The sequence below is a fragment of the Anabrus simplex genome, chromosome X (assembly GCF_040414725.1).
Source record: "Anabrus simplex isolate iqAnaSimp1 chromosome X, ASM4041472v1, whole genome shotgun sequence".
In the NCBI taxonomy this organism is placed as follows: domain Eukaryota; kingdom Metazoa; phylum Arthropoda; class Insecta; order Orthoptera; family Tettigoniidae; genus Anabrus; species Anabrus simplex.
In genome coordinates, this window is record NC_090279.1 from 211573796 (window position 1) to 211589287 (window position 15492).

At 41.9% G+C, this 15492-nt stretch overlaps 1 protein-coding gene across 1 annotated transcript in view; it reads right to left on the bottom strand.

The window, feature by feature from the left end:
* Positions 1 to 5672: 5672 nt before the first annotated feature.
* Positions 5673 to 15492, bottom strand: part of galene — a 161481-nt gene continuing 151661 nt past the window's right edge. Inside the window, exon 6 of the mRNA XM_067159180.2 lies at positions 5673 to 8605. Coding sequence (XP_067015281.2) covers positions 7668 to 8605 — 938 coding nt within the window. The 3' untranslated portion in view covers positions 5673 to 7667. The remainder of the gene's footprint in view (positions 8606 to 15492) is intronic.

Consider the following 15492-nt stretch of genomic DNA (forward strand, 5'->3'; position numbering starts at 1 on the left):
CTGCACCGTAGCAATTATTGTGAATATAACCTAAACGTAGATCTGTACTGTTTTCGTTCTTGGATGATTTTCAGATCAGAACGGCATACACCAAGAGTTTTCACACGTCTTTTCGTCACATGACCCAAACGTTTGTCCGACGTAATATACTTAGAAATCATTTTCATAAAGATATTCTTTCCCTAAAGCAGAATTATAACATTGACAACTCGCCACTGACAAAAGCACGTCAAAACAACACATTCAGAATAGACACAACAGACAATATACAAATTCAACACGCGCGCGTTCATTATCGCACTGTATTTCCTGCAGATTTCGCTAGATGACCGTCACCTGGCTGGCACAGTATAGTGCTGCTCTCTATGGGAAATGTGGAAAGATGCTTGCCCAACGGGGTGTCATTTGAAAATGAAAAGCAAGATTCAACAAGATTCTCGTCTTAACTAGTTCTAGCTAAAATTTCATTTATAGTAGGGCCCACGAGAGTTGAAGTCTGACAGGTGAGCGGCGAAAGCTGTAACTACGAAGTACGCTGCGTTGTCATAGTTACCTCCATTTGCAGCCTACCACCCTTTCAGACAGGCTGAGTGTTTAATAAAACATGTAGGCCTAGGCCTAATACAATTCATTTACCTTAACCGGTTCCTAAGCTCGTGTTAATAATTCCAGCATTTAAGACAGAACACGACATTATCGATATATATAAAAGATTTCATAATCACTAACAAAATCATCAGTTTCTGACAATAACCTCAACAAATGCACATGTTAATCACAGAATAGAACCACACTACCCATATTGATAGTTTTTTATTATTTAACTCCGATTGTTAACGGTACCTGTACAATTCAAAAATAATCTACGGTATAATAAACACAATAGGAAGACGATACTTCATCGAGAAAAGAAATCAGTCAGAATATGAATGGAAAAAGTGACTGAGAGCAAGCCAACCCACGTGGTGATAGCGTCCGAAAATGTTGCAACTCTGTTATCGTTGCCATAGCAACAGGCCATTTTCGAGCAGCGTTAGTCAACTGTTTCTCGCCGGTGGCGCTAAACGTCAGACTTCAACTCTCGTGGGCCCTACTTTAGTGGTTATCAGAAAACATATACGATGGCTAGGAAAGGGCTAGGAGTGGGAAGGAATCGATCGTAGTCTCTTGATTAAGGTATGCCTACATTATTTGCCTAGTCTGAACCATGAACATGGGAAACCACAGAAAACAATCTTCAGGGCTGCCGACAGTTGTGTTCGAACCGAAACCGCGTTGCCACTCGCTCAGCAACCTTGCTTTATTTCTCTAATATTCATATAGAAAGCATGAAGCATATACATTCTATAATTAAAAACATTTATTTAAAAATAATTCCAGCGGCCTTAGAACCTTAAATGATAATAATAATGTTATTGGTTTTACGTCCTACTAACTACTTCTTTACGGTTTTTGGAGACCCCGAAGTGCCGGAATTTTGTCCCGCAGGAGTTCTTTTACGTGCCAGTAAATCTACCGACACGAGGCTGACGTATTTGACCCTTTCAAATACCACCGAACTGAGCGAGGATCGAACATGCCAAGTTGGGGTCAGAAAGCCAGCGCCCCAACCGCCTGAGCCACTCAGAATGGCGAACCGTAATTGATCAATGCTCCTGAAGGAAATTTTAAATAATATGGTTTATTCTTCTCATGTGCTTAAATATTCTACATTCCAGCAAACAAAATACATAAACATCTGCTTTTCCAGGTCCCTATAAGTAGAAGTTTACATCCCACACATGGGCGCCCGCAAGGGGGGGCAAGGGGGGGCGCTTGCCCCCCCCTGGAATTCTAAAAAGTTGATGTTCAATTGTTTAATATCATACCAGATTATTTCATAAACTGAACTTACTGACAGTCATCTAACATCTGTTATATTCGCAAATTTCTGTAAACAATTTAATGTTGCTGACGTTATATTGGTATTTATATTCAAGAAAATTGTTAATGTGCCCCCCCTTGGAAAAGATCCTGCGGGCGCCCATGATCCCACACATTCACTCTTTGTTAAGGTATCCTTGTACTACTCACTGAATAAACATATAGAATTGTACTTTGACAAATACAGCAATTTTTTGAGGAACACATCGCGAGATAATAATTTTGTTCATATTTATTCCTTATATATCTGAAGTATTGTCTGGTACTCTTTCTTTTTGTAATCCGAACCTTTTTAATTGTATTTCATTTAAGGAACTGCCGTTTATTTCTTCATTACATTGTTCTTCTTGGGTACTTTTGGTATAATAATTCTGTTATTATTAACATAGGTTTTTATGTATTATTTTTCTTTCTTTCTTAATCTGCTTACCCCCCAGGGTTGGTTTTCCCCTCGGACTCAGCGAGGGATCCCACCTCTACCGCCTCAAGGGCAGTGTCCTGGAGCGTGAGACTTGGGTCGTGGATACAACTGGAGAGGATGACCAGTACCTCGCCCAGGTGGCCTCATCTGCTATACTGAACAGGGGCCTTGGTGGGGGATGGGATGATTGGAAGGGATAGACAAGGAAGAGGGAAGGAATCAGGCGTGGCCTTGAGTTAGGCATTTGCCTGGAGGAGAAGTGCGAAACCACGGAAAACCACTTCCAGGATGGCTGAGGTGGGTATCGAACCCACCTCTACTCAGTTGACCTCCCGAGGCTGAGTGGACCCCGTTCCAGCCCTCGTACCATTTTTCAAATTTCGTGGCAGAGCCGGGAATCGAACCCGGGCCTCCGGGAGTGGCAGCTAATCACACTAACCACTACACCACAGAGGCGGACATGGTACACTTTCTTGTTGCAATCCGCTTATTTGTTCATTACATTGTTCATCTTGGGTACTTTTGGTGTAATTATTTTGTTTTTGCTAACGTAGGTTTTTATGTGTGAAATGAAATTATTATTTTAATTGTTTTAAAGAGTTATTGTTTTATGTTGTCAGCTTACGGCATTGACATGGTAAAATGGTTTATTTTTATAAGGTTATGTCAAGGAGAACCTGTACGGATTTACGCGGTCTGTATGCCTCCGAAGCGAGCCGAACCCCATGACACAACACCCCCTAAGGACCATGGCGTACCAAGCAACCGGCGGTCAGCCCGAAGGCCTGCAGATTATGAGGTGTAGTGTGATCAGCGCGACGAATCATCTCGGCCGTTATTCTTCGTTTCTTTAAGGCGGGGCCGCCATCTCACCATCAGATCTCTCCTCAGTTGTTATTACGTAGGCTGAGTGGACCTCGAACCAGCCCTCAGATCGTATACGGGGCCGGCCTGTATGCCGCCATCTTAGTCCTGTTTCTTGATACGGGGTTGGGGATGACGTGAGATGATTATGGCAAGTTTTACGGCCGGATGCCCTTCCTGACGGCGACATCAGTTGATGAGCTAAAATGAATGATGGTGAATGAAATAGCGTATGGCTTTTAGTGCCGGGAGTGTCCTAGGACATGTTCGGCTCGCCAGGTGCAGGTCTTTCTATTTGACTCCAATAGGCGACCTGCGCGTCATGATGAGGATGAAATGATGATGAAGACGACACATACACTCAGCCCCCATGCCAGTGAAACTAACCAATGGAGGTTAAAATTGCCGACCCTGTCGGGAATCGAACCCGGGACCCCTGTGACCAAAGGCCAGCATGCTAACCATTTAGCCATGGAGCCGGACAATAATGGTGAATGAAAAGAGGTAAGTAGGCGCAAGGAATCGACTGTGACCTATGAATAGGAACTATCCCTGTATTTTCCTGGAAGTTAAAATAAGAAACCACATAAAACCATTCTCAGGACAGTCACGGTGGGGCTCGAACCAGGCGTCTCCCAAATGCAGAGCTTAGCTCCATAGCCGTAGTGGCTACTCCACTCGGTCTCCGCCTAATATAAATAAATGAATTAATTAATTATGAAACATAAGTAAATAAATGAAAAATAAATTCATGAAAAATAAATAAATACATAAATAAATGAATAAATAAATAACGATCCGCTTCTGTGGTGTAGTGGTTAGTGTGATTACCTGCCATCCCCGGAGGCTCGGGTTCGATTTCCGACTCTGCCACGAAATTTGAAAAGTAGTACGAGGGCTGGAACGGGGTCTACTCAGCCTCGGGAGGTCACCTGAGTAGAGGTGGGTTCGATTCCCACTTCAGCCATCCTGGAAGTGGTTTTACGTGGTTTCCCACTTCTCCTTAGGCAAATGCCGTGATGGTACCTAACTTAACGCCACGGCCGCTTCCTTCCCTTTTCCTTGCCTGTCCCTTACGATCTTCCTTCCCCCATCAAAGTCCCTGTTCAGCATAGTAGGCAATGGTATGATGATAAACGGGGTATAAAGTCAGGTTGTGAGTTTCACAAATAGGAAGTCCTCTTAATTTTAATTACTGTGTTGATAGGGTGAAAGCTCCTTTTGGGGATCATTGTAAGTACCTAGGTGTTAATATAAGGAAAGATCTTCATTGGAGTAATCATATAAATGAGATTGTAAATAAAGGGTACTGTTCTCTGCACATAGTTATGAGGGTGTTTGGGGGTTGTAGTAAGGATGTAAAGGAGGGGGCATATAAGTCTCTCGTAAGACCCCGACTAGAGTATGGTTCCAGTGTATGGAACCCTCCCCAAGATTACTTGGTTCAAGAACTGAAAAAAATGTAAAGAAAAGCAGCTCTATTTGTTCTGGGTGCTTTCCGACAAAAGAGTAGCGTTACAAAAATGTTGCAAAGTTTGGGCTGGGAAGAATAGGGAGAAAGAAGACGAGCTGCTCGACTAAATGGTATGTTCCGAGCTGTCAGCGGAGAGTTGAATGATATTAGTAGACGAATAAGTTTGAGTGGTGTCATTAAAATTAGGGAGGATCACAATATGACGATAAAGTTGGAATTCAAGAGCACAAATTGGGGCAAATATTCATTTATAGGAAGGGGAGTTAGGGATTGGAATAACTTACCAAGGGAGATGTTCAATAAATATCCAATTTCTTTGAAATCATTTAAGAAAAGGTTAGGAAAACAAGAGATAGGGAATCTGCCACCTGGGCGACTGTCCTACATGCAGATGAGTATTGATTAATTGCTTGGTTGGTGCGATAACGAAGACATCCTCCTCATCTAAACGTTAAATACTGAAGTTTCGACCTTGTTTATAACTCTCGGCAGTCAGTGTAGCTAAGTAGGCCTAAGATGCATGGTTAAGTTGTAAATTATTTGGTCCTAGGAACGAGATTATTTCTTAATACTGTGACGGTCAGCGTGTTTTGCTTACTATAATTGGAATACGCATTTATTTCACTTGTGTGTGTGTGTTCGTACCATATAAGTGTATTCTTTTAATCCCTTCGGAATTGAAAACTAAATTGTGTAATTTATTATTATTATTATTATTATTATTATTATTATTATTATTAGTAGTAGTAGTAGTATTATTATTGTTGTTGTTGTTGTTGTTGTTGTTGTTGTTGTTGTTGTCGTTGTTGTTCATTGTAATAATATACAACCTTGTACTACAAAATAAACCTGTAACTTCCCTTATCAGGAAACGTGGGACCCATTTTCAATTACTGCGGCTGGTGGGGTGGGGGAAGAGAGCTTCTTAGCGCCGTCAGTAATATTGGGAAGCTCGAGTAAGGGCACAATGTGAGTAAGTAGAGTCCGGATGTTTAGGAATCCAAAGTGACCAAAATAGGCAGGAAAAATATGTAAACTAGGCACTTCATATTTGAAGAAAGGCAATTTAAGACATGATCAATATTTTTATAAACTTACACAAAAACATAACAATGTACAGATTTATGCATGGCCGTAGAAATATGTTGTTTTAAAAAGTACTTTTTTTCCGCATTTCACTGTCTTTTCACAAACGAGGCACGACAAAACTGTTACATGTCTTTAAAATACATCACCACTGAACTGCACAACATAATCATGGACATTCTACGTCTAATGTACTCGTCATTTCTTGGCAATTAATGTTTATAGAAAAACAATCTCTACAGTAGTTTAGGACAGGTAGGCTATTTCAGAACAGGCACTCGGAGGGGAAGAGGTGATTTCTGAAAAATATAAGCGACCGCCACTATACAGTATTTACCAGTCCCTAAGGAGCCTTAAGTAGCCTTGGGAACTCTGGGAATGTCTATATACACTGAGTGGCAAAAGTCACGGGAAGGGATGTCCCATTAGAAAATGTGTCGTATATGACCCCTGAGCGTTGCAGCTAGTTACGACAGCAGCCTGTCACAGATACTAGTGTCGTGAAGATGGCAACACATCGCGAGTTAACCGCTGTTTAACGTGGGATGATCATCGGTGCACGGTGCATGGGCCATAGCACGCGAATTCGGGCTCCCGAGCTCAACAGTGTCGAGGGTGGATCTTCAATATCGCAGGGAGAATGTTACCACCTGCGTAAACCGCCGCACGGGAAGACCACAGGTGTTTGACGAACGGACATCACTTTACCTCCGCAGAACCACACTGGGTGCTCGACGAGTTCCTGCGAGTCAGGAACACATTTCTACCTGGACTGTAAGGAGGCATCAGCACCGCACAGGCTTCACCAGCCGACGATCAACTCCTGTCCCTTTGCTGACACCTCGACCCAGAGCTCAACGCCGTGCATGGGCCCGCGAACATCGGCAATGGACCATGCAACAGTGGCGGCGTGTGGTATGGTGCGATGAATCCCGGTTCCAGTTGTATCGAGCTGATGGGCGCGTGAGAGTGTGGCATATGCCCCATGAAGCTATGGATCCTGCGTGTAAACAAGATTGTGTCTAGGCGGGAGGTGGCTCAGTTCTGGTCTGGGCGGCATTCTCCTGGTCGCAATTAGGCCCCATTGTCCGGCTGCAGGTAGTGCTGACAGGTGCACATTATGTAGACATTCTTTCAGATCATCTGCATCCCTTTCTGGCCCTGCAGTATCTTGATGGAGATGTCATATTTCAACAAGACAATGTGTCACCGCTTTGTGGTCGCACGCAGGTGTTCGGAGGAGCACTCAAGTGAAGTTACGACTATGGACTGGCCCTCCAGATCCCCCGATCTTAATCCAATCGATCATTTATAGGATGCTGTCGATGAAGGTGCACGCTCCATGAAGCTCGCACCAACTACACAAGACCAATTCTGGGTGGAAGTGCAAGATGCGTGGGTCCAGATCCCTCCAGAACAATTCCAACACATTGTATAGTCGATGCCTCACCGTTTTGCTGCAGTTTTGAGGGCTCGCAGAGGTGCAACTCGTTATTAACATCACATTCAGTGTCTTCCCATGACTTTTCGACACTCAGTGTATTTACAAAGATTTGAAACTTTGAAGGGTACAGGGAAAGAAGGGGCTCACTTCATTTGTTTGGAAAATTGGCGAACTTTACTCCGTTTGCTGATGTTCACTTGAACTTTCCAGTGGCAAATCCATCTGTGAAAGAAGAAATGAACTGAAGAAAAACGAGTACCGTATACAGAGGAAGCTCATTGTATCCTTCTCGTACTCAGTGGAAAAAAAAAAAGATGATTGTCTTTGAATTACTAGAAAACAAGAGCAGACTGCATGCGCAGAGCTTGAGTTTCACTCTCTGCGTCGCGGCACAACTTTGTGGATAGGATCTCCTGATGCTGTTCTTCACTGCGATGGCGAAGACGTGACAAAACTCACTCCCCATCTTCATCCTCATCGTCCTTGATGATGCCCAGTCTCTTGGCCACCGCCTTGACGTTCCCGATCACCTCCTCCTGCACCAGGTTGAAGCTCATGGCCAGCAGGGCGATGCCAAAGAGCAGGTAGAGGGAACACAGCGCTATACTCACTTTACCGTCATCATTCTTGACGTGCTGAGCGGGCACGAAGTCCCCGAACCCGATGGTGGTCAGCGTTATGAAGCAGAAGTAAGCAGAGTCGAGGAAGTGCCAGCCTTCCCATTGGTGGAACAAGTAGGCACCGCAGAAGATGTAGGTGACGACCAGGAACACACACAGCCAGATTGGCACGGGTTTGGTTATGTTCTGCTGACTACTGTACGAGTCTTCGTACTCGTAATCCAGGTAGTCCATAAAATCATCGTAGTCTGCATCTTCCCGGAGTTTTTGTAACCTGGAGGACCTGGATCGAGACTGGGAATGCTGCCTACTGATGGCGAAACCCATGGGAGACATAATCCTTGGGCGACATGGGGACCCTGGAGGTTCTGGTCTGTATCTTGGAGGGCTCCCCGTGTACGAGGAAGATGAAGAAAAGAGCCCCCGTTTTCCTGCAGAGCTCTTTAAGGAATCTCTGTTGATCGAAGAAGCCAGAGGGGATGGAGGTAATGGAGGCGGTGTGGGCGCTTCTGTCACGGCCAAGTGATGTCGCGGAGGTGTGGAGCTGCTACTTGTAGTAGCAGTAGTGGCCGTAGTCACCGCTGTTGTAGTAACCGCTGTGGTAGAGTTTGAGTTCTCCTCCTTATCGGCTCCTGAGTTATTCCTCATTGGGACCATTCTCTTCTTGCTCCTCATCACGGTCGAGTCCTCGCGGTCCAGAGCGTACTTGTTGAAGAGGACGGGCACTTTGGCAGCCGAATCCGCGTCAATACCCTCGTGGAACTCAGTGTTACCTGCAACATAGACATAGCAATGTATAGCAACTCTCTAAATGATTAATATACGGTTAAAAAGATGAAAAGTCTTTGAAATTAGTTCCAATAATTGATTTCTTTTTCCAATAAAATCTAAATAGAAAATCCGCCTGATGGTTGACAATTTTAATTTCGAGTTTAACTCAAATCCCGCTTACAGCTATACAATAGATAACAGGTAAAATAGGTATTGTTCTTATGAACTGATTAATTCTTCTACCGCCTTTCCCATATATGTGGGGTCGCGGGTGCGAACTGTGTCGCACATGTGGATTTTGCCATATTTTATGACAGGATGTCCTTCTTGACGCCAACCCTATGTGGAAGGATGTAATCACTACGGTATTGCATCTTCTTCTGTGATGGTTGGTAGTGCAGTGCGTTGTCTGAATATGAAGATGTTAGGACAAACACAAACATCCAGTCCCCGAGCCAGACGAATTAATCCTACGCGATAAAATCCCCGACCCGGCCGGGAATCGAACCCGTGACCCTCTGAACCGAAGACCTCAATGCTGATCATTCAACCAATGAGTCGGACATACGAACTGGTTAGGTTTTTTTCAATATTTTTACAATTTGGTTTACTTCGCGCCGACACAGATAGGTCTTATGAGGACGATGGAATAGGAAAGAGCTAGGAACAGGAAGGAAGCGTCCATGGCCTTAATTAAGGTACATTCCCAGCATTTGCCTGGTGTAAAAATGGAAAACCACAGAAAACCATCTTCAGGACACCGAGCTCGATAGCTGTAGTCACTTAAGTGCAGGCAGTATCCAGTAATCGGGAGATAGTGGGTTCGAATCCCACTGTCGGTAGCCCTGAAGATGGTTTTACGTGATCGCCCATTTTCACACCAGGCAAATGCTGTGGCTGTACCTTAATTAAGGCCACTGACGCTTCCTTCCCACAAAAGTTGCAATGTCAGGGCTGGCGACAGTCGGGTTCGAAACCACTAGCTCTCAGATGCAAACCCACAGCTGCGCGCCCCCCTAACCGCACGGCTAACTCGCCCGGTGATCAGTTAATCGCATAATACGTTACAGAGAATTGTAGTCCCTGATGCTATGATATTCCTATGACATTTTGAAACTAATTTTACACAGTTACAAGTTCGAGTAATCCCAAATACTGTCAAGATATGTCAGAAAGCTGCTAGGAGCGGAAATTCTACACCTGCAGCGAGTGGATGTAGGCCTATGAACTCGCAATAATGCGCAAGGCGTTATCTGACAGGTCCCAAGACAATAACCACAGTCGGCGTTGTCACAGTGAGATGGAAACACTTGGTCACGTCTTGTATTCCTGTCCGTCTAACGACACACTACGGAATTCACGACATCATCGTATAAAATCTATGACTCTGAAGCCCTAAGAGGAAAGCAATACCGGGCGAGTTGGCCGTGCGCGTAGAGGCGCGCGACTGTGAGCAAAAAATGGAAAATCACAGAAAACCATCTTCAGGACACCCAGCTCGATAGCTGTAGTCGCTTAAGTGCGGCCAGTATCCAGTAATCGGGAGATAGTAGGTTCGAATCCCACTATCGGCAGCCCTGAAAATGGTTTTCCATGGTTTCCCATTTTCACTCCAGGCAAATGCTGGGGCTGTACCTTAATTAAGGCCACGGCCGCTTCCATCCAACTCCTAGGCCTTTCCTATCCCATCGTCGACATAAGACCTATCTGTGTCGGTGCGACGTAAAGACCCTAGCAAAAAAAAAGGAAAGCAATACACGGTCTACGAGGAGGTACATGGATTGTCTCAGGCTGGATCAAGCCGGCGGTTTGACATGATGGCTACACCACCGGGCTCAAATAAAGGGTTCATAATACAGTAGACCCCACAATTAGAACCGAGGCATCATCCATTCAACCATATGATGTACACAAGGAGCAATGTGATATATTGTACCCGGATGAGATAGGCCCTAGTTTCATGATTTGATTTTTTATAAGAAAAATACAGATATATAGGAATATTAAATGGAATACAGTGTCAGTTTGTGTGGACGGGAGGATTTCAACATAAGCTAGACATATCGCGACTGTCCGTCGCCACAGTTAAGCTTGTCATTACGGGGAGAATGTTTCTTGGTCAGAATCTAAGAGGATTAAATCTAGAGCTCACAACAACAGAATAATGACTACAAGGAAGTGAAAGAGTAGGTATTTCGGAACAATGGCTAGCAGGTGCAGCACCAATACCGAGAATATGACGTACCATTATTTTCCACTGCCTCAAGGCATTTTGTGTTGTCAGGTTGCAAGGAAGAGATTTTAAACTAACCGATGCGGTGTTGACCAAAAGAAAAATTTATCATAGGCCCGCAGATAAACCAACATAAGAAAAACTCAGAGTGAACTCCAGTTAGCTTCTCCGATAACAATAATTAAATTATTTCAACCACATAATTGAATAGAGGGGATTTTTGGGATATCATTCCCATGTTGATTAATTGTAATCGTAATAAATTAAAGTAATGAATTCGTGGAAATGACCCACGCTATCTCGCCATTGGTCAAGATGAGCACGCCATCAGGGACGCCGAGTTAGCGCGCGAAAGGTGGAGGGCAGGAATTAAGTGATATTTCCATGATCACCGAACGATATGAGTTCAGAATACGACACAAGAATGTGTATCACCAGTTTATTAAGTAGGATAAAGCAAGGGATCAAAATCCACCTGCATATGCCAATTTAGGATAACCAACCCCCCCTCCCTAGGAGATGACCGCGGATGACCCCGGCGGGAAACCATGTCGTCCATAAATAACCAGTAGTGGGACCTCACATCAACCAGTTCTTACCAGCCACCAGTTGTTATCGGTCACCAGTCGTGTCAGTCGTATGAAGTAGTTGAGACTCTGTAAGTCAGTACCTCGGGACGCGTTCGAAGTCAGTTAGAGCTGAAAATGCGTGAGTTGTTATGAGAATGAAGACGAACAGTGAGATTATCCATAGTACCGAGTGTAAATAATCAGTACAACTGTATGTTGAATTTAATAAATGTCATGTGACTGAATAATAAATAACTAACGGAACGCCGATAGTACCTTTGGAAGGCAGTGTGCGGAGCCTGAAGTAAATAGCTCAAGATAGACGGTGAATAACTATCCGAGCAGGGAACTATAGGAGCTAGGCGATTATCAAGACGGCTTAGAAATAAACCAGGAAGTGCCGATTGAAGACGCGATACGCGCCGGTTCAAATGAACGACACTTCGTCGTAATGTGTCATGACGTGTGTTTCGGGCTTATATGAAGAATATATTGTGCAAGTGTCAGGGCTCTAGGCGCACCTATAAGTGTTTCTTTATTAGTATTCTTGTATAAAATAGTGTAATAAGGTGTTAATCATGGGTAATCGCACAGAAGTGTTTTGCTGTGTTAATTTTATATTGTGCGACATGATGGACGAGTAAATCACCATGGGGCCGTGAGGCCTATCTCCCGCTACGAGACAATGGAATTCTACATAGGAATGAGTACACAATTTTAATATTTGGGGATGTTATCGCGGCTAAACGGGGTTCAATGTAGATTAATTATGGTTACTTAACATGGTCCGCCTCCCGAGTCCATGATTTTATTTTTTGTTAGACGGACGAACTAATTTATATTAACGTAATAATGGGTTAGATTAATTAATTTGAGTATTTGTTTGTTGTATATAATGTAAATATGGGATATATTTCTTTCAATTAATGCATGCTGTTTGAAATACTTTGACTTAAGTTCATTTCAAGTGTTAAATTCCTGTTTGTGCTAACCCATTTATTTGATTTCAATCACTGCGGTGATTATTTGTATGTTAGTTAGGAATATTTTCTACCAAACAGCCAGAGGATGTAAAATTTATGTTACGTACGGAAGGTCATTAAAATAATAATAATAATATAAAAATATTTGAAGAAGAAAAATAATTTACTTTTTTATATTTTGGACATAATAATGATGTTGGGAGTTGAAATGAAAAATTTGAGATTTTTAACTAATAATAATAATAATAATAATAATAATAATAATAATAATGAGAATATTTGAAGAAGGAGAAGAAGAATAAAAAAGAAGCTACTTTTTTATTTTTATTTTTTGATGAAAATAATAAGAGCGAGAAGTTGAAGTATTATAGCAAGGATGATTACGGGTTACGATAATCACGATTTCTACTAATAATAATAATAATAATGTTTCATCTGCGATGGGCGTTTGTAAGTTCTATATAATAATAATAATGATCGGTGTGTTTGCGAGAAAATAATAATAATAATAATAATAATAATAATAATAATAATAATAATAATAATAATAATAATAATAATAATGTTTGTGAGTTGGCAAAGGAAAGTAAATTAATAATAATAATATTTGTGCGTTTGCAAGTTAAAGTATAACAATAATAATGACAGTGCTTCGTGAGTTAGCTAGTGCAAATAATAATCAATGTGGAGATGACATGTAGCGTTAAAGACTTTCATTCGCGTAATCAGTTTGATTTTACGTAAATTTTTGATTTCACGTTTTTGGACTTTATTTTAACCATTAAAATTTGTTTAAAAGCGATAGAGGCACGTGAATTAGAATGGTCACGATATGTTAAAAGCCCAGAATGGTTTGAGCCCATATTTAGAGTTGGAAATCATGAGGGACGAATATCCGGCGTGAAATAAATTGAGCCGTATTGTTTGTAATGATGAAATAGATGAATCTCAAGGCCTAAGATGATATAAAATGCATATTCCGGTGTTATTAGTGGCAGAATCCACGCACCGAGGATTAATTTATGAATTAAATGTTTGAAGAGTTCCGATAAAAGGAAATGGACTTCAAATTGGAAGGAACAGTTTAGCAATCGCCGGCATTGGAGGTATTTGCCCAGCCGCGATGTGCCATAGGTTGTGAGATGTGTCTTGGGAGGACGTGTGTCCCCATATAAATTAACGGCAGTACGAAACTGAAGGTACGGTCCCGAATACCGTGTTGTCCCGACCGATATAAAGCAGATCTTAGTGGTTCATAACGGGATTTAACATATGTGACTAAATTCTAAAGAGTGGAAATTAAAATATCATATTTCCATTTTTAATAATAATAATAATAATCATACTCCAAGTGAATCTTGTCTTAAATCAATTGCGTAGTACCAAAGTAGACTGAAATTGTAAAGGTTTATGCATTTAACCATAAATATCGCTAACAGTAGTGTAAACGTGAAATAATAATAATAATAATAATGAAAAGTTGAAGAAGCAGAAGATGAAGAACTTGCAATAGTATTTTGAGGATAATAATTATGATGAAAGGAAGTTAAGATATATAAAGGGCGATGATACATTGTTACGAATATAATAATAATAATAATAATAATAATAATAATAATAATAATAATAATAATAATAATATTTATTAGGAAGCTGATCATTAAATTGTGCGGATAAATTACGAGGAAGAACGACCCTTCGTTTGAAACGTCGGCAAGGGTTGGCATATAATCATCCCGGATGACAAATGATAATAATTAAATATAGGATTATAATTGAAATTAATGATAATAATAAATTAATTGATGGTAGTCACAGAATATGATAATGATCAGATAAAGAATGGTAATGATATTATTTAATAATCATAGGAGGATATGATAGGGACAGTCGTCCTGTGTCGAACTGCTCAGAACCAGATGTTGGGTTTTCACGGGGAGATTGTTAGCGGTAGATACGTAAATAACCCACGGACGGCACATGTCTTCATGGTCAGAGCATAGTAATGAACCTTTCCGTACGTCTTGTCGTATTGACAAGTGTAAATATTAAAATAGGCTTTGAGTTAATGAACTCTACCTGGCGTGTTTGTGAATCTGGAAATAATAGGCTAGAGTTTGTCCGTACTATAAATTCCCGTTTTTCGAGGCGATAACATTTCCACGGTGGGTGTCCGGCTCACCAGAATGTACATACCGGAAGTGTCTCATGTCCAAACGGAACGAGGAGTTACTGTCGTGCCTTCGTCTCCGAAAGAAGATCTCCAGCGGTGAAACGTCCACTCATACGGATGTGAATTCGATCCCCAGTAACCAATTGGGGCGAATTCACCAGATGTTTTACACTACCAGAGTAGTGAGGTAAATCCAAATAGTATGTCATTTATTTTTCAGGATGGAAGTGTCCCAATGTAATAATTGTCATCATGTGTAGTATGCAAAATAAGTGAATAAATTGCTCCTCATTGCAATTTCAATAGGAAACAGTTTCCATATCTTTTTATTGTAGTTAGTCCAGTATGCCCATGGAATTTAAGTTGTCACTTCCCAGTCCTATTGTGGAGTCAAAATTTGTATCCATAAATGAGTCGTCCCCCGTAACCTTAATTTGCATGCCCCGTTCATCCCTGTGTTCATTTTGATGCGGCGATATATAATTTGATTTTCTTTATATAAAACTTTTTTATCGTTTTCGAACTGATCACCCCTGAGATAAATGCTAGTCTTGGACTCAGGAAGTGAGCGGGTGCAATATATATATATGAAGCTACAATTACATATTACGTTGTCTGACTCGTTGGCTGAATGGTCAGCGTACTGTCTTTCGGTTCAGAGGTCCCAGGGGATTTTAATCACTTCTGATTCATTCTTCTGCCCCGGAGACTGGGTGTATGTGTCCGTTCCAACGCGTTCAAAAAAATTACCACACTACCAACCACCACAGAAACACGCAATAGTGATTACAGCCCTCCATATATAGGGTTGGCGTCGGGAATGGCATCCGGCCGTAAAACAGGGCCAAATCCACAATGTGCTGCACAGTTTGCACCCGCGATCTCAAGGTGTGGGAAAAGCAGTAGCAAAAATAAGAAGAATTCCATATTA